The sequence below is a fragment of the Agelaius phoeniceus genome, chromosome 9, assembly GCF_051311805.1.
Source record: "Agelaius phoeniceus isolate bAgePho1 chromosome 9, bAgePho1.hap1, whole genome shotgun sequence".
Taxonomy (NCBI): domain Eukaryota; kingdom Metazoa; phylum Chordata; class Aves; order Passeriformes; family Icteridae; genus Agelaius; species Agelaius phoeniceus.
This window is the reverse complement of record NC_135273.1, coordinates 34,311,626-34,331,644: the sequence shown is the minus strand read 5'-3', so window position 1 is coordinate 34,331,644 and position 20,019 is coordinate 34,311,626. Positions and strand designations below refer to the sequence as shown.

General features: G+C 42.0%; 1 protein-coding gene across 3 annotated transcripts; it reads left to right on the top strand.

The window, feature by feature from the left end:
- Positions 1-13: 13 nt before the first annotated feature.
- On the top strand, positions 14-19,233 carry SUPV3L1 (Suv3 like RNA helicase). Of its 3 annotated transcripts, XM_054637782.2 has the most exons (15): positions 14-288; positions 4,573-4,650; positions 4,980-5,087; positions 7,376-7,490; positions 8,088-8,256; positions 9,595-9,706; positions 10,005-10,082; positions 11,137-11,228; positions 12,021-12,201; positions 12,631-12,724; positions 13,507-13,726; positions 14,642-14,722; positions 16,208-16,384; positions 17,931-18,079; positions 18,421-19,233. In XM_054637782.2, the coding sequence occupies exons 1-15, from the start codon at positions 39-41 to the stop codon at positions 18,914-18,916; spliced, it is 2,400 nt and encodes a 799-aa protein (XP_054493757.2). In that variant the 5' UTR covers positions 14-38; the 3' UTR covers positions 18,917-19,233. The 3 variants fall into 3 exon arrangements, with proteins under 3 accessions (XP_054493757.2, XP_077039639.1, XP_077039640.1); XM_077183524.1 differs by lacking the exons at positions 14-288; positions 4,573-4,650 and having other exon boundaries at positions 4,993-5,038; XM_077183525.1 differs by lacking the exons at positions 14-288; positions 4,573-4,650; positions 4,980-5,087; positions 7,376-7,490 and having other exon boundaries at positions 8,094-8,245.
- Positions 19,234-20,019: the final 786 nt, after the last annotated feature.

The window sequence follows — 20,019 nt, the reverse complement described above, 5'->3', positions numbered from 1 at the left end:
ATGACGCGTTGGCCGCGCGCCGCCGCCCTTGTCCGCGGATGAGTCGCTGCGCGTGGCCGCTGCTGCGGCGGCTCCCGGCGCGCGCGGCGCTCGCGCTCCGCCATGGCGGTGGCTCCGCTCCCCGCGCGCGCCCCGCCGCCTCCTCCGCCTCGTCCTCAGCGAACGGGGACGGCGGCGCTTCCCGCCCCCTCGACACCTCGCTCTTCGTGCCCGTGCCGCTGAAACCCGGCCTCGGCGGCGCGGCCGAAGAAGATGTGGGCGCCGAGCTCACGCGGCCCCTCGACAAGGGTGAGTGCGGGCGGCACCGTGAGGCGACGGGGCGGGGGTCCCGGGGCTCCGGCCTCGGGGCACCGTGAGGCCTCCGCCGCCCTCTGCCCGCCGGTGCTGGAGGCTGCTGAGGCCGCGCCTCGAGCGCTCTGGGCCGCTCGGCTCGGGAAGGACGTTCGGGAGCTCGAGCTCGTCCGGAGAATGGGGCTGGGGCACAGATCGGATGAGGAGCGGCTGCGGGAGCTGCTGGGGCTCGCCAGGAGGAGAGGAGGCTCAAGGAACACCTCGCCGTCTACTGCTCCCTGCCAGGAGCCTGGATGGGGTCGGGCTCTGCTCCTAGGGAACAGCCTCAAGCTGTGCCAGGGGAGGCTTAGGTTGGACATTGGGAGGAGTTTCTTCACAGGAAAAGTGAATAAACATTGGAAAGGGCTGGAGTCACCATCTCTGGAGGTGTTTAAGGACAGACTGTGGCACACAAGGCGGTGTTTGGTCATAGGTTGGACTCGATGATTAGCGAGGTCTTTTCCGGCTTAGTTGATTCTGTGACCGTGCTGAGGGAACTGGGCCCTGCTGCTCTGGGGTCCTTTCCTGGCTCAGAAACGCCCTCTCCCTTAAGAGCAGGGAGCCCTTCCCTGCAGCTTGTCTGACCTGTCGCTCACTGGGCCCGTGAAGGTGCAGTGGGATGAAGGCTGTTGGTGAGGTGGCTTCTGTATGTGCTGGGATTCCTGGAGCTGTGCTGTGCTGGGTGATCCTTCCAGCTCAGGCTGTTCTGTGATTGCCCAGGGTCCCTTGGCGTGCCCTGTGTGCAGGAAACTCCGCTGGCCCTTCCTCCATCCCCTGGTTTGGCCGGTCAGGGTAAAGGTGCTCGGCTTGGGGCGTGTCCCGCAGCCAAACTGCAGTCTTGTGCATTCCAGAACCATAGCTGTGTCTGAACTTTAAAGACGTAGTTTCCACAAATATTGATGTTACAGACCGAAGAGATTGTCTGTGAGCGTGCCTAGATTAGAAGTGGGAGAAGCGATAGGGCAAGGGGAAATGGCTTCAAATGGACAGAGGGTAGGTTTAGACTGGGTATTAGGAAAGAATTCTTTCCTGTGAGGGAGGTGAGGCCCTGGCACAGGGTGCCCAGAGAAGCTGTGGCTGCCCCATCCCTGGCAGTTGGATGGGGTTTGAAGCAGCCTGAGATAGTGGGAGTGTCCCTGCCCATGGCAGGGGACTGGAATGTGAGATGGTCTTTAAGGTCCCTTCCAACCCAGACAGTTCTGTGATCTTATGATTCCATGATCTTTAAAGACTGGTAAGCAAGAGACGAGGTCTTGATTCTTTTGATGTTTGCTCATCTGAAAGCATTAAGGGTGCAAATGGAAATCTTTCATATTTTCTCATTATTAAGTGTTGTAATGACATATTATTTATCTTAACTCCACAGTACAGGAGGATGGGCAAATTATCTTAATAGTTCAGAACTGTGGAGAGAAGAATATCTGGCCTTGAAAGCTAAAAACTCCCAGTCAGGATGAAGAATCCTGAACAGCTGTAATGTGAAAATCTGCGTTGTCAAACTTGTCTTTGGTATGAGTAGTGCATTCCTCAGGAGCCAATAAAGGTGAATGATGGCTTCTTACCTGTCCATTGCCTGTTCTCTCATTTATTAGAGGAGCAGTTATGGTGGATTTCTTCAAAGCTATAACTAAAATGCTCTGGGAAAATAAGTATAGATTCTGTTTGGTCTTTGCTAAGTTGTTGAGATCAGATTGGCTAAAATTATGTGGAATTAACTACTTCAGACAGCCTGATGTTCTTCCCTGTGAGACAGGCAAGGAATAGCAGCCAGGTGACCTGTGGGGTGCTCATCTGGCTCTCTTTGTTGCTGTCAACAATATTTTGAAAAAACAATGATGTATTTTAAAAGTATTGGTATTTTGAAACCCAGTAATGTTAGAGAATGTTGAAAAATGAAATAGTCTTCCTCTGCTTCCCCCTTCAGGTTCTGACCACACACATTATTATGCATCTGGTTATTTTTATATTTTAAATAAAGATAGTTTGTCAGATTCTGCTGCTAAGTACTGACTAGATTCAATCAAGATGTGTATTTTTGAGCTTTCTGGTTGCAGCTTGTGCAGAAACTTTGTTAGTGAGCATACCTGCAGTGTGAATCATCTTGTTAACTTGCTCAAGTGAGAGTGATTATAGTTTTCACGCTGGTCGAACACTGCTAGGAAGACTAAAGATCTTTTTAGAAGCTTACTTTTGTAAAGCCAGTTTTGTAAAAACTTCATAACAGACCTGAAATTAATTCACTGCTTCTGTTTTCCACAACTTCATAGGAAATGTATCCCTGTGGTGAATGAATGCTTTCAATTGCTGATGAATGCTTTCAGTTTTGGTGGGTGTATATTCTGTATCAGCTGTCACTGAATGTCAGGGCTTGGTAGATGCACAGGTTGCACGGAGTGGACAATGGGAGTCTAAGATTTGGGGAGGAATTGTGGAATAAAGCACTTCACTGGCCCAGTGGTAACAGACAGCCTGACTGCAGTGGGTTGTTGGCATCAGAGATACAGGGAAATGACTCCAAAGTCTTCCTGCAAACAGGGTTGAAACATGGAAATGAGTCTGATCCATTGGACACTAACTGAATGTTTTCTGAGCTTCACTGCAGTTGGGCTGTCTTTTTACAGAGAACCTTAAAAATGCTGCTGAGAAGTCCAAGTAATTGAGGGATAAGAGCTAAAACACAGCTCTAGAATGAGAGGTAAACAAAGGGAAATCTCAAAGCAGGAGTGGGTGGTAAAAGGGTGGTGATTGAGACAGGACACATGCTCTGAGTGTCATGTGCAGTTGGATAAGCTCACACGGGCTGCAGTGCCAGCTTTGTTTTGTTCAGATTTTCCTCATTGTTAGACAAGTGTCTGTGCTCAGGGAGGCTCCTGACCTTGGGCAGCGCGGTCCCAATGTCACAGGCCTTGGATAGAAACGTGTTTGGCACTGACCTTTTAATCTGGTAGTCAGGCCAGTGGGCTGTGAGCTGAGCTGCAGGGCTGATGATGTGTTAGTTGCTCGAGCTTCTTGGGGAAGCTCTGAAGAGCGTTGAGCCCTGTGCTTGCTTGTGCTGCACTGTTTTCAGTCTGTCTTGGATTTCAGGGCCCTTAAACATGGGCGTGGATGCCTTCCTAGGAAATGTAATCCTGCTGGTGCCCTTGCTTCTTTGTTGCCTTTGGGAACATTTCAGAACGCGAGTTAACCATTAAAACACATGGGATGTGCATTCAAATTTGCCATATTCTTGTCAGCTGGTGATTTTCCTTGTGCCAAGTGGAATGTCTCTGTCACACCTTTTTAGAGAGGCAATCTTCCAATAATTTAAAGTTGATTTCCTGGGAAGCTTTCCATGTCATGTCAGGCAGTTACAGAGTGAGTTGCAGAGAGCAGAGCCTGACAGTGTTGTGTGCAGTGACTTGTGCTACATTTGTCACTCCCAGCATTTTATATTGCAGGGGTCACAGACTCGAGTTTTAAGGATAATGTAAGGTCATGAATAGGTGTTCATGAAATTTCCTAGATTTTTTGTGGATTTCTGATCTGCTGTAGATGGAAAAGGGACACATCTTTTTGTACTGTCATTTAACTAACATTTAATGAACTAAAATCAGCGTAGAATTTTGTTATAACACTAACTTGCCTTTTAGGAGAGGGAAAGGGTTTATTAAAAAGTTTATAGGATTTTATTCAAAGAAAGCTGAGTAATTTGTTATACATCTGAAGAAACTCTGTTTTTTTTTTTTCTTTTTTTTCTTCCTTCCATTTATTTAACCTGAGACAAGAAAGGGTACTGTGTCTGGATCACCTGATCCTTCTGAGGAGTCTGTCTTGGAAGCAGAGTGGAGGGAAGAACATAGCTCAGGATGTTGATTAAAAGCTGTCACCAAGTAGCTCAAGCAGATTTGCTGTTCATATTAAAACCTCCTGATGGGTGCTGATGAAAAGCAAACAAAAACCCACCCCAAAACATTAATTAGTTTGTTCCATGACTTGTTAGCTGTACATTCCCATCTTTATGGTTTCCTATCAAATACCAGGGGGCATGGCTGGCACCACCTTCTTACTCTGCTGCATTTGAAGGTTGCCCTCCACAATAGCCCCAGTCTCACTCCTTGATTTTATTTGATTTAGGGGGAGTTCATTTGTGTCTGTTGAGCATGGAAAGATTGCCTTTCTCCAGAGTATAAACCAGGATCTTTGGGCCAGGAGAATGTGATTAAATTTTGAGGAAGCTAAAAAAAAGTTATTCTTTTTCTACAGGTGAAGTCCTAAAAAACTTAAATAAGTTCTACAAAAGAAAAGAAATTCAAAGACTAGGAGCTGAAAATGGACTAGATGGTAAGAAAATGTTTTAAGTTTATATTACTTTAATGTGAAATCTCTTTTACTTCAAATATGGTATTAGATGTGATCTTTTTATCACAGCACTGCTTCTTTACATTGTCTCTGTGTCCTGGTTTGATAAGGAAGTGAGTTTTTTGGGAGAAAAACTTAGTTCAAATAACCTTATATTTACTTTTAATAGCTTATATTAAGGTACTTTTAATAGCTTATATTAAGCTTTTTAATGAGCTACTTTGGTGTTTTATTGGGTGTTTACAAATAGAATTTTCTGATCCTGGCCACATTAATTTTATTATTTTTCTTTCTTCTTTTTTTTTCCCTAGCTCGCCTCTTTCACCAGGCATTTATAAGCTTTAGGAAATATATCATGGAATCCAGTTCTGTGAGTGCTGATTTGCATATTATTCTCAATGATATATGCTGTGGTGCAGGCAAGTATCTGGAATGCTTGTAAAATAAAATGTCATTTTTACTTGGTTTTGTCCTATATACTTACTTATGTACATGTGAACCCCCTACTGAGAATGATTATTCAATATGATTGAGAATTAATTCACTTCTGTCAGAGAGATTAAAAATCCCTGCTCCCCTGTCAGAAACATCTGTGCCCATCCAAGGGAATGTTCAGTCATGAAATCTTCTGAAGTGGAAATGAAAGATGTGGAGGTGATAGCAAGAAGCAGCCTGTGGTTGTACAGCATCTGTTCAGGGCTGAAATGAAAGCAGTGCTGCTCTGTTTGTTCCTCTCTCTGAAATGCAGTAGTCACTAGGGGGCACCTGGAGAGCCCTGTCCCAGCTGGTGGCTCTGGGGACAGCTTTGTGACAGTGCTCTGTTCCCTGTGGCACCCACAGAGGCGTCTTTGCCTGCTTAGTGCATCCTGTGTTGGCAGGATCAGCGATGAACTGAGAGGGGAGGCCAGCTGGGAGCCCCAGAATCTGCTTTTGTCCAGGGTTTGAGCTGCACACTGTGGGATTTAATGATGGCATCTTAAAGGTTGCAGTGGCTGCTAGTTTTGTCTTAAAATGTAACTGTGTAGATTTGAAATGTTGGCCATCTTAGGAAATTGTCTCATTGTATTTCTTGTGCATAAAATATTCTACAGGGTTTTCTCATTTCTACTCCTTATCTGGTTATAGATGAGCATTATGCCCTATAACTCATATACAGAAATACTGACATTTTTAAATTTGAATTTTGCTTGTCCAAAGATGATAATTAAATACTACAGTTTTAAAAAATTTCCACAATAATTTTTATTAATTGAATAATTCTCAATTTAACCTCCCCCAAAATCAAACATCATCCCAAACAAAATGAAGACACTCCAACAAACTCCAAACCACTGCTTTTTCCTTTTGTGTGTGTATGTTTGATAATAGTTTTTTAGATCAGGACAGTTCTATGAAATTCTAAGAGAGCTGGACAGTAGGAGTGTGACCTGAGATGAGACCTTTAACACCCACATATCTACTGTGCAAACATTCAGAAGAATGAACCTGGATTTCTCTGCTGAGTTGATTTTAGAGTTTAGAACCAGCATTCTAAGTTTTGGTAGCTTGGAGAAGCTGCAAATCTGTTTTTCTCTGTTCATTCATAAAAGCACTTTAAAAGATTTCTCTTCTCCTCTTCTTCTCCTCTTCTTCTCCTCTTCTTCTCCTCTTCTTCTCCTCTTCTTCTCCTCTTCTTCTCCTCTTCTCCTCTCCTCCTCCTCTCCTCCTCCTCTCCTCCTCCTCTCCTCCTCCTCTCCTCCTCCTCTCCTCCTCTTCTCCTCCTCTTCTCCTCCTCTTCTCCTCCTCTTCTCCTTCTCCTTCTCCTCCTCTTCTCCTTCTCCTTCTCCTCCTCTTCTCCTTCTCTTCTCCTTCTCTTCTCCTTCTCTTCTCCTTCTCTTCTCCTTCTCTTCTCCTTCTCTTCTCCTCCTCTTCTCCTCCTCTTCTCCTCCTCTTCTCCTCCTCTTCTCCTCCTCTTCTCCTCCTCTTCTCCTCCTCTTCTCCTCCTCTTCTCCTCCTCTTCTCCTCCTCTTCTCCTCCTCTTCTCCTCCTCTTCTCCTCCTCTTCTCCTCCTCTCCTTCTTCTCTCCTTCTCTTCTTCTTTCCTCTCTCCCTTCCCTTCCCTTCCCTTCCCTTCCCTTCCCTTCCCTTCCCTTCCCTTCCCTTCCCTTCCCTTCCCTTCCCTTCCCTTCCCTTTCCCTTTCCCTTTCCCTTTCCCTTTCCCTTTCCCTTTCCCTTTCCCTTTCCCTTTCCCTTTCCCTTTCCCTTTCCCTTTCCCTTTCCCTTTCCCTTTCCCTTTCCCTTTCCCTTTCCCTTTCCCTTTCCCTTTCCCTTTCCCTTTCCCTTTCCCTTTCCCTTCCCTTCCCTGGATTTGGGAAGAAGGGGCTAAAATCTTCTTAGGACAGAAAAGCTGTTTCTCATCCAGCTTTTCCACAGTTTCTCATTTTTACTTAGAAGTTCTGTAGGCAAATAGGCTGAGCAGAATGAATATACTGAAATGAGATGCACTTTTTCATGTTATTTTGTTTGTATTCATTGCTAAATGAGTCCATGTGCTTGTGTTAGTTTCCCTTTCTGCCACTGAGGTGATTATTGAATTTTGTAGAGAGCCAGAATTGAAAGGAGTACATAAGTGTGGGGTGGAAATGGTAGAAAATACTTTTCAAAGTTTTTAATGAAGGTAGACACTCAGACAAGCACAGAAACTTTCTGAAAAGGATTTGTCCTTCCAGGTCACGTGGATGATCTGTTCCCATTTTTCCTGAGGCACGCGAAGCAGATCTTCCCCATGCTGGACTGCATGGATGATCTGCGCAAGATCAGCGACCTGAGGCTGCCCCCCAACTGGTCAGTGTGCTCCACTGGCTGCTCTGGTTCCTTTTCTTACTGCCATGGAATTCCAGAGTCTGTGGATTCAACATTTTCAGTGCTTTGCTCTGGTTTTGCAATAATTTGTCTCAGGAACTCTTGTATTTTTTACAATGATTTAAAAAAAATAAGATTATGTTAGCTATGAAAGTCACTGAGTTGGTGTGGTTTTTCCAGGAAAATGTTTTCTGATAATGTGTTTGGGAGGTAGCACATCAAAACATGAAAATATTGATAAGCTCAAGGAGAGAGAATTGCAGGAATAATGAGAATTATATTGAACACAGTGTGTGAATTTCACTCGGAATCTTTGAAAGCATTGTGTGACTTAGAAGATCAATGTGTAAGACACAGTAACCTCTTTATACTGTCTCTAAGAACTTGATATTTCGCTTTCAACACACATTAAAATTATTAATAAATAAATGCTTAAGATAATTTCAAGTTTCTCCTGAGTCAGTAGCCAGATAATGTTCAACAGATCTGCTTTTTTCTCATTTTTACTTAGAAGTTCTGTAGGCAAATAGGCTGAGCAGAGTGAATATACTGAAATATACTTTTTTGTCTTTGCTTTAGGTATCCAGATGCCAGGGCTATTCAGAGAAAGATAATATTCCATGCTGGTCCTACAAACAGTGGAAAAACTTACCATGCTATCCAGAGATTTTTGTCAGCCAAATCTGGAATATACTGCGGTCCACTAAAACTTCTGGCTCATGAGATCTTCCAAAAGAGTAATGATGCTGTCAGTATGTCAAATTACTTACCAACACCCTTACTACTGGAACAGTCTCATGAATGCAAGTCTGTCAAGTTCTGTGGTGGCCCCAGGTGGTCCTGGAGCCCTTGGCTCTGCAGTGGTGTCAGCTCATGTAGAATCAGTTGTGCATTTCTGCTTTAGCTGCAGAATGGACCAGTGCTGTCCCCAGAGCCTGTGCTGTGCAATCATCCCTGGAACTGCCTCTGTTCTTCTGGGATTTGTTGCTTCCTGGATTAGCCAGGTTCTGCTATTAGGTTTTTCATGCCTTCTTTTGCCCATGACCTTTATTATAGCTTGTACACAAAAAATTACTCTTGCTTAACTCCCCTCAGCCTTCTGCTTCGATGTATAAATATATTTCACTTCACCATCCTTGAAAAATTCTGCAGATTAAGATGTGTTGATGAAGAGCAGTGCTGTATATCAGGTCCCTAGAGGAAATTCTCATTAGTGTTTTATGTTGCTTTTGGCATATTTTGGGGGCTCCTCACCAGTGTGTTTCCAGCTGCAGAGAGCCAGACCAGTTCTGAAGCACTGCAAGCAGTACACTACAGTAGTGATGTTGTGATTTCTCTTTTTTGATGTAGAATTTGTAACTCCTAGTATCACTCTGTCCAAACAGCACATCAGAAAGATTGTTTAGTCCTGGGAGACAGCTGTAATGCAGCACATGTATTCACAGAGTGACTGTGGGTACAGTCAGTGATGTTCCTTGCTAGGGATAACTGAACTTTTCTCCCTTGTGTTTAGTGTGTGTGAGAACTTTTCAGTGGCTGGTTCCTGGATTATGGATCATGTTTGGGCCCTTGGAGCTTGAACAGGGCTTCCAGCAGGGCTCTGCAGGGGGCTTTAGGTATGGATGGAGCAGCCATCAGCACCAAGGAGGGCAGGGCTGGCAGGGTGGTGGCCTCAGCTGTGTCTCACAGCTGGTCCTCACGAGCTCTTGCTGTGTGAGTGTAAGGCAGCAGGGCAATTGCCAAAGGAACTGGAGCTTGCAAGGCTCCTTCACTGCTGGGCCTTGCTTTATGAGCCCCTGTACTCTTCTAACAGTTCTTTGGTGGCAGATGTGACAGCTCTGAAATGTTCAGGGGAAGATGTCACCTCCTGCAGGAGTAGGGGAAGGTATCAAATTACAGATACCATCTCTTCATTAAACCTTCACTCTGACAGGACTCAAATACAAGGCACAAGTCTCTCAAGGCTGAGTAGTTATTTCCTGGATAGCTTCTTTTACACTACTGTAAGAAATTGTTTTTGTCCTCTTTGGAAAGGGGATTCTCTCATGTTCAAGAATCTTACCCTGAGATTTCTGAATGCCTTTAGAACGTGCCCTGTGACCTGGTGACAGGAGAAGAGCGTCTGTTTGCCAATGAAGACTCCAGACAGGCTCCTCATGTCGCGTGTACCATTGAAATGTGCAGCACTAATACACCTTGTAAGTGCACAGAATTGGTTCTGTCCTATCTCTGGTATCCTTGTGTGCTATTGTGTGTGTTATTCCTTGGACTCAAAAGTAGCTGAGCTCTTCTTTTTCACTCTTATTTCAACAATTCCTGAACTATGATAGAGCAGTTCAAGAAACATGGATCATCTCAGAACAGCTTTTTGGTGATAGAGGATTAGCTTTGTTTGAGCAACCACTTTTAGGAAACCTTTAAAATTCCTTCATGTCTTGTACTACTGTTCTAGATGCTCTTCCTTGGTGCATCATATTTTTCTTCTTTTGTTTTAAGATGAAGTTGCTGTGATTGATGAAATTCAGATGATCAGAGATCCTGCCAGAGGCTGGGCTTGGACAAGAGCCCTTCTAGGTAAGCTTGGTTGTGTTGGCAGTGAATTAGCTCAATGGCACATGAAATACAAACTTAGCAGTCAGTAGAGTCATTAGTGGTTATGTGATACAAAATAAAAGTATTTGTTTTTCATGTCTTCTCACAGCAAGTTAGAGAGATACTCTGCCTCAAAGGATTTGTCTGTATGACAAGAAGCTACCTGTCATGTTTTGCTTAACAAATGGGTCTTTAAAATTTTGTTCAGATGTCTCTTTTATTTTTCCTTCCTTGGATAATAAGGAGTCTTTACTACCTTGTCCTTTTACATTGACTATTTCCAAGAAGTATGCTTTTCTGTTCAATTAAAACACCAGTTTTCGAGATACTACCTTTGTAGAGATTGTGCTAAATAATGGTAACTTTAAATATTTTATAGTGTTAATTTCCAATGGCTCATTTATAGAGCTGCATCAATCTGTTCTGTTCTTACAAGAATGCTTATTTTGATAATTTTAGAATTTTTCTGGAGGAATTTTTGAAACAGTTTTCCTTGTATTTGGAACAGAAGTTTGGAATCTGATTCCCTCTTGACCCTTTCTTTCATTGCTTTTGATTCTAAGTTCAGCAGATTTGTCACACTTCTTTACTTCCTGTTTTTCCCTTTTGTGTTCTGACTGAATTAGAGGTGAATTCATGCAGAAAACAAAACTCCTCAGTTCTGCTATGGTTTGGGAGTTAGTAAAGCATGAGTAGTAAGTAAAACATCCCCAAAGCTTTGCTCCATTTGTTCAGTGGCTGAGGATACCTCTTGTTTTGGCTGAGAGGGTGCACAGAGGTATTGGCTGCTCTCATTATCACACAGATGAATTGTCAATATCACCTGCTGGTAAGAGATTAAGAGCAGCTCTAGGGAAATGGTGTATTGTGGGAGAGGCTTTAGGTGCAGGTTTGGGTTGTTGAAGGAGGTGAAATACAGTCTTTATTGTCTTTAGCAACCAAAATATGATATTTTGATACCTTAAGAGCCAGCTAAAGCTACTGTTGTATATAAACAAGTAATATTTTGCTTTTTATTTTACTGGGCTTTGTTCAGGCCTCTGTGCAGAAGAAATCCATGTTTGTGGAGAACCTGCTGCTATTGACTTGGTCACAGAGCTCATGTACACTACAGGGGAGGAAGTTGAAGTAAGTAATTCTGGGAAGCTGTGAACACAACATCAGGTTCTCTTTGCTTTCCTGTAAAACAGGAAAAAATGCAGGGTGCTTTTGGGGGTATCACTGCTCAAAGTTGTCCAGCAGGAAGTCTTGTATGATGGTGTTGCAGGGGTCTTAGGATGAGGAAAGAGATGAGAATGTTGACTCCATGTTTCAGAAGGCTGATTTATTATTTTATTATATATATTATATTAAAACTATACTAAAAGAATAGAAGAAAGGATTTCATCAGAAGGCTAGCTAAGAATAGAAAAGGAATGATAACAAAGGCTTGTGACTGACTGAGACAGTCTGGACAGCTGGACTGTGGTTGGCCATTAATTAGAAACAACCACATGAGACCAATCCCAGATGCACCTGTTGCATTCCACAGCAGCAGATAACCATTGGTTACATTTTGTTCCTGAGGCCTCTCAGCTTCTCAGGAGAAAAGATCCTAAGGAAAGGATTTTTCAGAAAGTATCATGGCTACAGTCTTGTTAAACTGTTTCTCAGTTTCTGTAAAGCAAAGATGTTGCAAAGTTCTTTCCTTCCCTTTTTAAATAGTGGTAGTGTTTTTCTGTAAGAAGATAAGTGGTTTGCTGAGTTCCCTTTAGGGGATGCTGCAGCTGGTACAGCTCTTTATGGATTTTTACAGCTCTCATCTTCCAGGGGGGCACGGTGCTCTCGAGTTTGCTGACTTTGCAGGATGTGTTGCTGGTTAGTCTCTACATGATAGAATTTGAGTTGAAAAAGTGCCCTTTTTGACAACTTGAATTGTAGGTCCGAAGCTACGATCGCCTGACTCCTCTGGCTGTGCTGGATTATGCCTTGGAGTCCCTGGATAACCTCCGTGCTGGGGACTGCATTGTCTGTTTCAGTAAGAATGACATTTACTCTGTCAGCCGCCAGATTGAAGCCAGAGGATTGGAATGTGCTGTCATCTATGGCAGTCTGCCACCAGGTAAAGCACTGTGCTTATATTGTTAAGGGAGTGTTCTGCTTCTTGTGCTTTCCTTAGGAGAAAACCCCCTTGTACTGCTTGCTGTATTTTAAAATAAAGCAGTGCTACTTTCCTAGTTTTGCTTCTTTATATAGCTAGAGAAAGTAATCAGCTTTCATTGACTGGTGTTTTAATCTTGGGATTAGACCTTTATTATGTACTTAATTTTGATCTTCAGATAGTTGTAATTAAATGAGGTCTATCCACAGCTCTGGGAATGATTTAAATCCCTCCTGCCTCTTCCCCCGATCTGTGGCCAAATATCAATCCAATAGCAATTTATTTCTTTTTTTTTTTTTTTTCTCAGCCTATTATAATTGGACTTAGTGATGTGTTGTCTTTATTATGTATGAAGTTTGCTATGTGAAGTGTTCTGTCATTCTATTTTAGGAACAAAGCTTGAACAGGCAAAGAAATTCAATGATCCTGATGATCCGTGCAAAATTTTAGTTGCTACAGATGCAATTGGAATGGGACTCAATTTGTAAGTACTTGCAGCAGGTTATGGTACTTTTATTTTCCTTTGGGTCTGATGGCCACATTAATTTCTTTGCTTTTTGTGTCCCCAGTCTGATTGTTGTTAACTCATCTAAATATCTGCTGTATCTAGATAACACAGTACATACATTTCAGTTTTGAAGTCGTGATCAATTTGGTTAGGCAGAACTAAGCTTTATTTTTAAAACTGGTTCCTAGAACTAAATGGCTCCCTGGGCCTAATTCAGTGTGATGGTTGGCAGAACTAAGCTTTATTTTTAAAACTGGTTCCTAGAACTAATTTGGTTAGGCAGAATTAAGCTTTATTTTTAAAACTGGTTCCTAGAACTGAATGGCTCCCTGGGCCTAATTCAGTGTGATGGTTGGCCGTGGATGACAGGCCCTGCTGGATGAACTGGAGTCAAATGGGCTGGGTTGTCAGAGTTATCATTCTCTTGCATTTCTGAAATACAGAGCAAGTTCAGCCCAGTGCCAGATGTATTTCATTGCTGAAGGACATGCAGTCCCATCATTACAAACTACTGTGGCAGGTGCTGGTGAATGGATTGGAAGGCAATTAGGACATGATTGATATGTGCAGGGATGATTATTCTCCTGCCAGTAGCCTTCTCCTGCCCTTTAGAATATGCTATGTCCCTAAGTAGTATCTGTGATACCCTAATTTATAGAGGAGAAAAAAACCTTATAAAAAAGCAAAAGCTTTAATTCTTCATATTGGAAATAATTTGCAAAAAAGGATTTCTCTTTGTTTTTGTTGAAATATTTCAGGTGTATAAGAAGAATAATTTTTAACTCCATAGTGAAGCCGACTGTGAATGAGAAGGGGGAGAAGGAAATAGACACCATCACCACCTCTCAGGCGCTGCAGATCGCGGGCAGGGCCGGGCGCTTCGGCTCCTCCTTCAAGCAGGGCGAGGTCACCACCATGCACCGCGACGACCTCGCCCAGCTCAAGGAGATCCTCAGCGAGCCTGTGCCTCCTGTCCAGGTGAGAACCTCAGTACCCAGCCTATACACCTGTGCTCTGGGGCTGGATTGTGATATTCTGATCCCATATTATGTCTCCTCCTGTTTGCAACCCATAAAAATGAGTTGTGCCAGAGTGACTTGGGATATATGTCCCATTTGGAGACTTGTGGCATTCACATTCTCTGAAAAAATTCCTTCACCCAGGGTTTTTCTCCTGGGAAGCTGAGAAGCCTCAGAGAAAAGGAAATCAATCCTTATCTCATTTGCTTCTCCTGTGTTGTGCTGGTGTGGAATGTGTTTGGAGATTGTTTACCCACAGCTGATTGTTCCATTGGATTCTGCTGGGAGTTGTGTTCACTCTTTGGCCAACCAGGGCCAAGCTGTGTTGAGACTTTGCAGAGTCAGGAGTTTTCATTATTATCTTTTTAGCATTCAGTAAGTATCTTTTCTGTATTCTTTAGTATAGTATAGTATTCTTTAATACTATACTATACTAAAGTATAGTACAGTATTATACTATTATATATATATAATATATAGTATAATAATATATATAATATATAATATAGTATAATAATACTACTCAATAGTATATATAATATATTATTATACTATTATATTATTATAATATAGTATAATAAAATAATTAGCCTTCTGAGAACATGGAGTCAGATGCATCATTCTCTCCCCTCATCAGTGGACCTGCATTTACAATAGAGACTTGCTGTGCTGCTTTTATATTAAATCTGCTCTTTGAAGAATTAAAAGCTCAAGCACAAAAGCTCTTAAGTTTCAGCTGAGTGTGCTAAATAAACTGGAGTCTGCAGGGTTCTTTGATTTCTTGCATTTTGTCTTTCAATGTGTTATTTCTGGTACATTAACTTTAAAACAATATTAAGAATTAATGAAAGTTTTTTCTTTCTTTTCCATTTAGGCAGCTGGCCTACATCCTACTCCTGAGCAGATAGAAATGTTTGCTTATCATCTTCCTGATGCCACTCTATCCAACTTAATTGTAAGGATGATCAAAATATTAGCTTCTGCTTTAAAAATGGAGTATAACTAATAGTCCTTGCTTTGTACAAACCTGCCCTTGGGAGGCCTGACAGACAGCCTTGTGTGTATTTTTTTATCAATTGGATTCTTCTCTCTGCCACACAAGTGACTGCAGATAGCTTTAGGATGTTCAACTTCTCTCTGCTAAACTTGCAAGTTTTGAAACATGTCAGTCATTTTTACACGTGTTTAAAACTGTGCAGCTGCTTTTTCATTCCAGCTTTTCTGAATTTTAAATGTAGATCTTTAGGTCTGAGGCTGAAGATATTAGAGATCTAAATTTAGATAAATTATTTAAAAATTCCTAGGAAACTGGTCATGACAGATTTCTACACATCTGAAAGCTACCTGATTGTTTTTCCTGTTTCTCTGGATTTTGTGGTTAAACTGTGTAACTTTTAGAAAACTGATTTTGTGGGATTGATTTGATGTCCTCTTTAGATAGATACCAGTTCTTTTGGATATACAAAAACATTAAAAAATAGAAATTAAGATTCCAATACTGTACTGAAAAAACATTATCACAGCTTTTAGTAAACTGAGAAATCCTTGGCAGCTTTCATGGTTTTAAATGTGCATTATTGTTCCTGCTGATCTGCTGTTATGTAGCAAAATGCAGATTTCTAACCTTGAAATAAAAGATTAAACCTGGAGACCTTTTGGAAGAGTTAGCCTGGTCAGGTAACAGCACATCTTTAAAATATTTAAATTAGAAATTCTGGGCTAGCATAGTAGTGTTAAGATAAAAACCTTGTGTTGTTTTTGATCTCTTAAATATTCAGACACATATTTAATTTAAAAGCTCATAGTTTATTTAAAGATGTTTTTAAAAAATCTTTCAAAGATTTGCATTAGAGAAATTATTTTGGGGGCCCATAAAATTCCCCCTGCAGGGTGCACTGCATCTTCCATTTCTCCAGACCTTGAGCGTGTCTCATATTTTCTTTGAACTCCTCTATTGCAATACGAGATTTAGCTTGTGTTTTCTTTCTTCCTAAAATAGATCTGATCCTGACATTGAGCTAAAAATACCTCAATTATTGAATTGGGTACTGTAAAGGTAGCTTTTTGGGTCATGCTAAGTGACAAACCTGGAGAAATTTCTAAACATAGTGGTGACTGGTTCCTGTGATAGTGTTCTCTGTAACTAAAATGTACCCTTCCAGAATTTTGTTATTTAGGAGACTGATTGAAAGTGTTTAAATAAAGTATAGTGTGTTGTGTCTTCTCCTCTGTGTTGGAGAATTTAATGCAAATTCTGCTAAAAGAGCAGGGGGAACTCCCCTGCCCACTTTTTTATTACTGCTGCCAAATTTGATAGTTTTTAATTGTTCTTTCAGGATAGCTAGTCTTTCAAACTCTAAAGAATTTTTTGGTTTGGTAAGACAAAGTTGAACAAGCCTCTCCTGTACTAACATTCCTACATTTGGTTTTATTTTCCCAGGATATTTTTGTGAGCCTCTCCCAGGTCGATGGGATGTACTTTGTCTGCAATATTGATGACTTTAAATTTCTGGCAGATATGATTCAGCACATTCCACTCAATCTGAGATCACGATACGTCTTCTGCACTGCACCCTTGAACAGGAAAGAGCCTTTTGTGTGTACCACTTTGCTGAAGGTCAGCTAGTTTTTTTCCTCAAAAAATGTGGTGTTTATATTGTACCAAGAGGGTTTTGGTGCACTGGGACTGTATCTAGCTGCTGGATTTGTTGTGGGCTTTGCTATCAGATCATTTGAAACCATTCTCAAAGTGCTTACAGGTAGTATAAGGGATAGCAAATAGCTAGACATGTATTGAATTCTTCACTGTTTTTATTGACCAGAGCTTTTAACCTCTGAAAACTGCTTCTCATGATGGAAATTAAAGTTGGGATAGCTTTTCTGCTGATTGCCTCTGAGAATCCTACTGCTTGTCCTTGTCTGTCAGCTCTGAACTGGGAGAGATGATGAGAGTGGTGTTCCCTGGTCACTTGTGCACTGTTAATCTTTGCCACCAGCATGTTCCTAAAATCAGTCATTAAAAACCAAGTTACTGCTCCTTTGAGCTGTTGGCTTGCCAAGAGAAGAAGAGAATGTGGGATTAAGGGTGATTGCTGGTGCTATAATACAGTTACACAGCATTTAAACCTCAGAAAACACAGAGCTGTAAGTTGCTCTCAGAATTATGTCACTGTGCTTTTCAGGCCTGGATGAATTGGTTTTTGCTGTGCCCCAGGAGTGATTATTTTGAGGAATTTCTAGTCAGCTGATTTTTCAGTTTTGCAGGTTTAATAATAACATAACTTGGGACTGTTGCTTTGTTAGACAGTATTTTCATTGTTCTCTTTTTAAAGACTGCATTAAACCTTTAAAATGAAATAGTATAAAAATGAAACTGATGTGGTGCCTGCATGTTACAAATATTAGAACCCTGCTTTTCAGAAATGGCTAATAATCTTTAAAAAATGAGTGATTTAATAAAGAGTTGAAAGAAGTGCTTCCTTAGGAAAATGATGAGCTTTTGGATTCCAAGTAGTGAAGGTGCAGAGGGCATAATGCAGTGTTAGAGGCTGTTGTGAATGCTTGTGTGAATTTAAGCCCCATTCATTGGCCAAGAAAACCCACTTTAGTATCAGCCAGATAGGAAGCACTTATTCCTAGTCATGAGTACTCTTGAAAATTTTAGATTTAAATCTTACTTGACTTGTTTTTCTGTTAGTTGAAGAGCTGAGGTGTCTGGGTTTCAGAAGAGTGGATTTCCAGGGCAGATTAATCTGTGGGTAGTGTGTTTCCTAAACCAGGGAATACATTTAGTATTCCAAACTCTGGCAACCCTGAAACAAGATAATTAACCAAATAGGGAGAGGAGGATTAAAAAAGACACAAAGTCCATCTGCTTTGTTAGATGCAGTCAAATGCCTTCAGTGTTACACTTTTCTGGATAGCTCTGTGCTTTTGTTGCTTAACTCTGTGCATGGCCCGTGGACAAATTGTGTTAATGAGGCCCTGGAAAGGAGAGGTGACTCCTGTGTTGAGTAATTAAGTAAAAGAATGTGTGGCATTTGGGTTGTGTAAAACAAAGCAGGTGTTTTATGGAGTATTCTATACAGACTCTGGGGAATTTAACTCTTTGGGGATCTCTTCTTTCCCGCTGGAGGACCTGCCTGAATGTGTTTGTTTTTCAGTTTGCACGGCAGTTCAGTAGAAACGAGCCGCTGACCTTCGACTGGCTCTGCCGGCACACCAAGTGGCCCTTGGCTGCTCCAAAGAACATCAAGGAACTTGTACACCTCGAAGCTGTGCATGATGTTTTTGACCTCTATCTGTGGTTAAGGTACTGTCTTTGTGCTTGAAGACTGTTTATTTTTTTCCTGTTATTTATGACTTGCAGTCCTAGAAGTGCAGTGTCTTCAAGCCCACATGTAGGTGGTGCAGGATGGGCTCCTTTGGCTTTTAGGGGATCTTGACAAATCAATGTTGAGGGAGTGAGTTCTGCAGACAGCAGTTTGTGATTGACAGAAGGAGAAGGGTAGAAACAAGGACTGGAGAAGCTGAAATGCAAATTAAAATATGTATTCCCATGCAACATGTAATGGATATTCATTTTACTTAGTACATATGCCATTTTTGTCCCAGTGAGAAGGTTTAATTGTGTTTTCTTTTGCCTCTCTTCAGTTACCGCTTCATGGACATGTTCCCTGACGCTGCCCTTGTAAGGGACATCCAGAAGAAACTGGATGACATTATACAGATTGGTGTCTGCAACATCACAAAGCTGATCCGAGCTTCCCAGTCTGCAGCTGCCCCTGGCACAGCTGAGGTGGTGCCAGAAGATTTTCCTCTCTCAAGGACTCAGAGGGAGCCCAGGGCGGTGTCAGAGCGCCACGGTGCAGCCTCCACAGAGGCTCTGTCCACCGCAGTGGAGGCTGCAGGGCTCAGAAGAGCCAAGAACGTGAGACCCTCGCGGCTGGGGGGCAGGCAGGAGGAGCTGAAAAGCTATGGACGGGGATCCCTTGCCAACAGACTGCTGAGGGAGGGACTTCTGACACAGGAAATGCTGAGACAGCTGGAGAGTGAGTGGCAGGATCAGCACAGGAATGGTAGATATGGCTTTGGCTCAAAAAGAGATGATCAGCATAGTTCAAAGGAAACGAGAAAAAAGAGAAAATAGAACCGTGCCCTAATTCTGTTTAGTTTTTATTCATGAAATAAAATACTATTTTAATAACTTCTTTGGCATTTCATGTCTACAGTGCTGCAGCTCCTTGATGCTTTTCCTTCTCCTGTGACCAGAAATGTGAAGCATTCAGAGAACTGGACTCTTCAAAGCTCAGAGGCCATAAGTTTGTTTTAACCACTTAGCTGTACACTCTCAATCATGGTGTTCAGCATCAGTGTATGATCTACTGCTGTGTGAAAATTTGAACTTGATGTCTTCTTGCAAGATATCCTCTCATCATCAATAAATGTCAGAAATTTCACTAGTAATGAATTAGCTACTCATTCCACCCCTTCCCAAAGGGCAGAGTTTAACAGACCACAAACAAGTGATGAACAGCCTGGAACAAAATTGGCTTAGAATGGTGATAGGAGTCATGTGCCTCTAACCATTGTGTCCTGTGAAAATGTGTAAAGAGGTTAAAAGCATTTGTAGTAATGTGTCAGGAGTGATGGAATTCTGGCCACAAGAATTTTGGAGTGAATTTCAGTTCTGTAATCTGAGGGGTAATTGTGATGCTGCGTGATTTGGTTTTCATATGAGCAGCTTTAAGGTGTGCTTTGGAACTCCCAGTTTGGATGCTGGAGAGTGGAAAGAATCAGATGCTGAAACTGCTGTGTGTTTACAGAAATGGATTTCAGCACTTGTACATGTTGCTGGGCTGCCTGAGGAGAATAATGCTGTGTACAAGTGCACAGGTCCTGCTTGTGTCAGTGTTGGGAAACCTTTAAGATCCTGGCTGAGTTTCATTGTCAAATACCTGACTTTCTGAAATGATCAGCTGTGGTTCTTTGCAGGCTGAAGTTTGCTCTGAATCCCCTTTTCTTTCTCCTGGTATCAGTCCCTTATGCTGCTGTTCAGAAAGACATTCTGCAGCAGTTTGAAAACTGTTTTTACAGCTGTTTTCAGTGTAGTTCATGTACTCTTTCCTCATTGTTTACTAAAAAGCAGGCAGTGTGTAAATGTTTCTAGCCCATGTGATCTCCTGCTGCTTTCAGTACAGTGCTGGTGGGAAGAGAAGGTTTTAGCTCCTTCCCCTGCAAATCACATCTTTT

Excerpts from the sequence above, each read along its gene's own strand:
- SUPV3L1 (XM_054637782.2), top strand. The coding sequence starts at position 39 with ATGAGTCGCTGCGCGTGGCCGCTGCTGCGGCGGCTCCCGGCGCGCGCG. Across the intron at positions 5,088-7,375 it reads TGATATATGCTGTGGTGCAG|GTCACGTGGATGATCTGTTC; the intron begins GCAAGTATCTGG and ends TTGTCCTTCCAG. Across the intron at positions 12,202-12,630 it reads CTATGGCAGTCTGCCACCAG|GAACAAAGCTTGAACAGGCA; the intron begins GTAAAGCACTGT and ends ATTCTATTTTAG.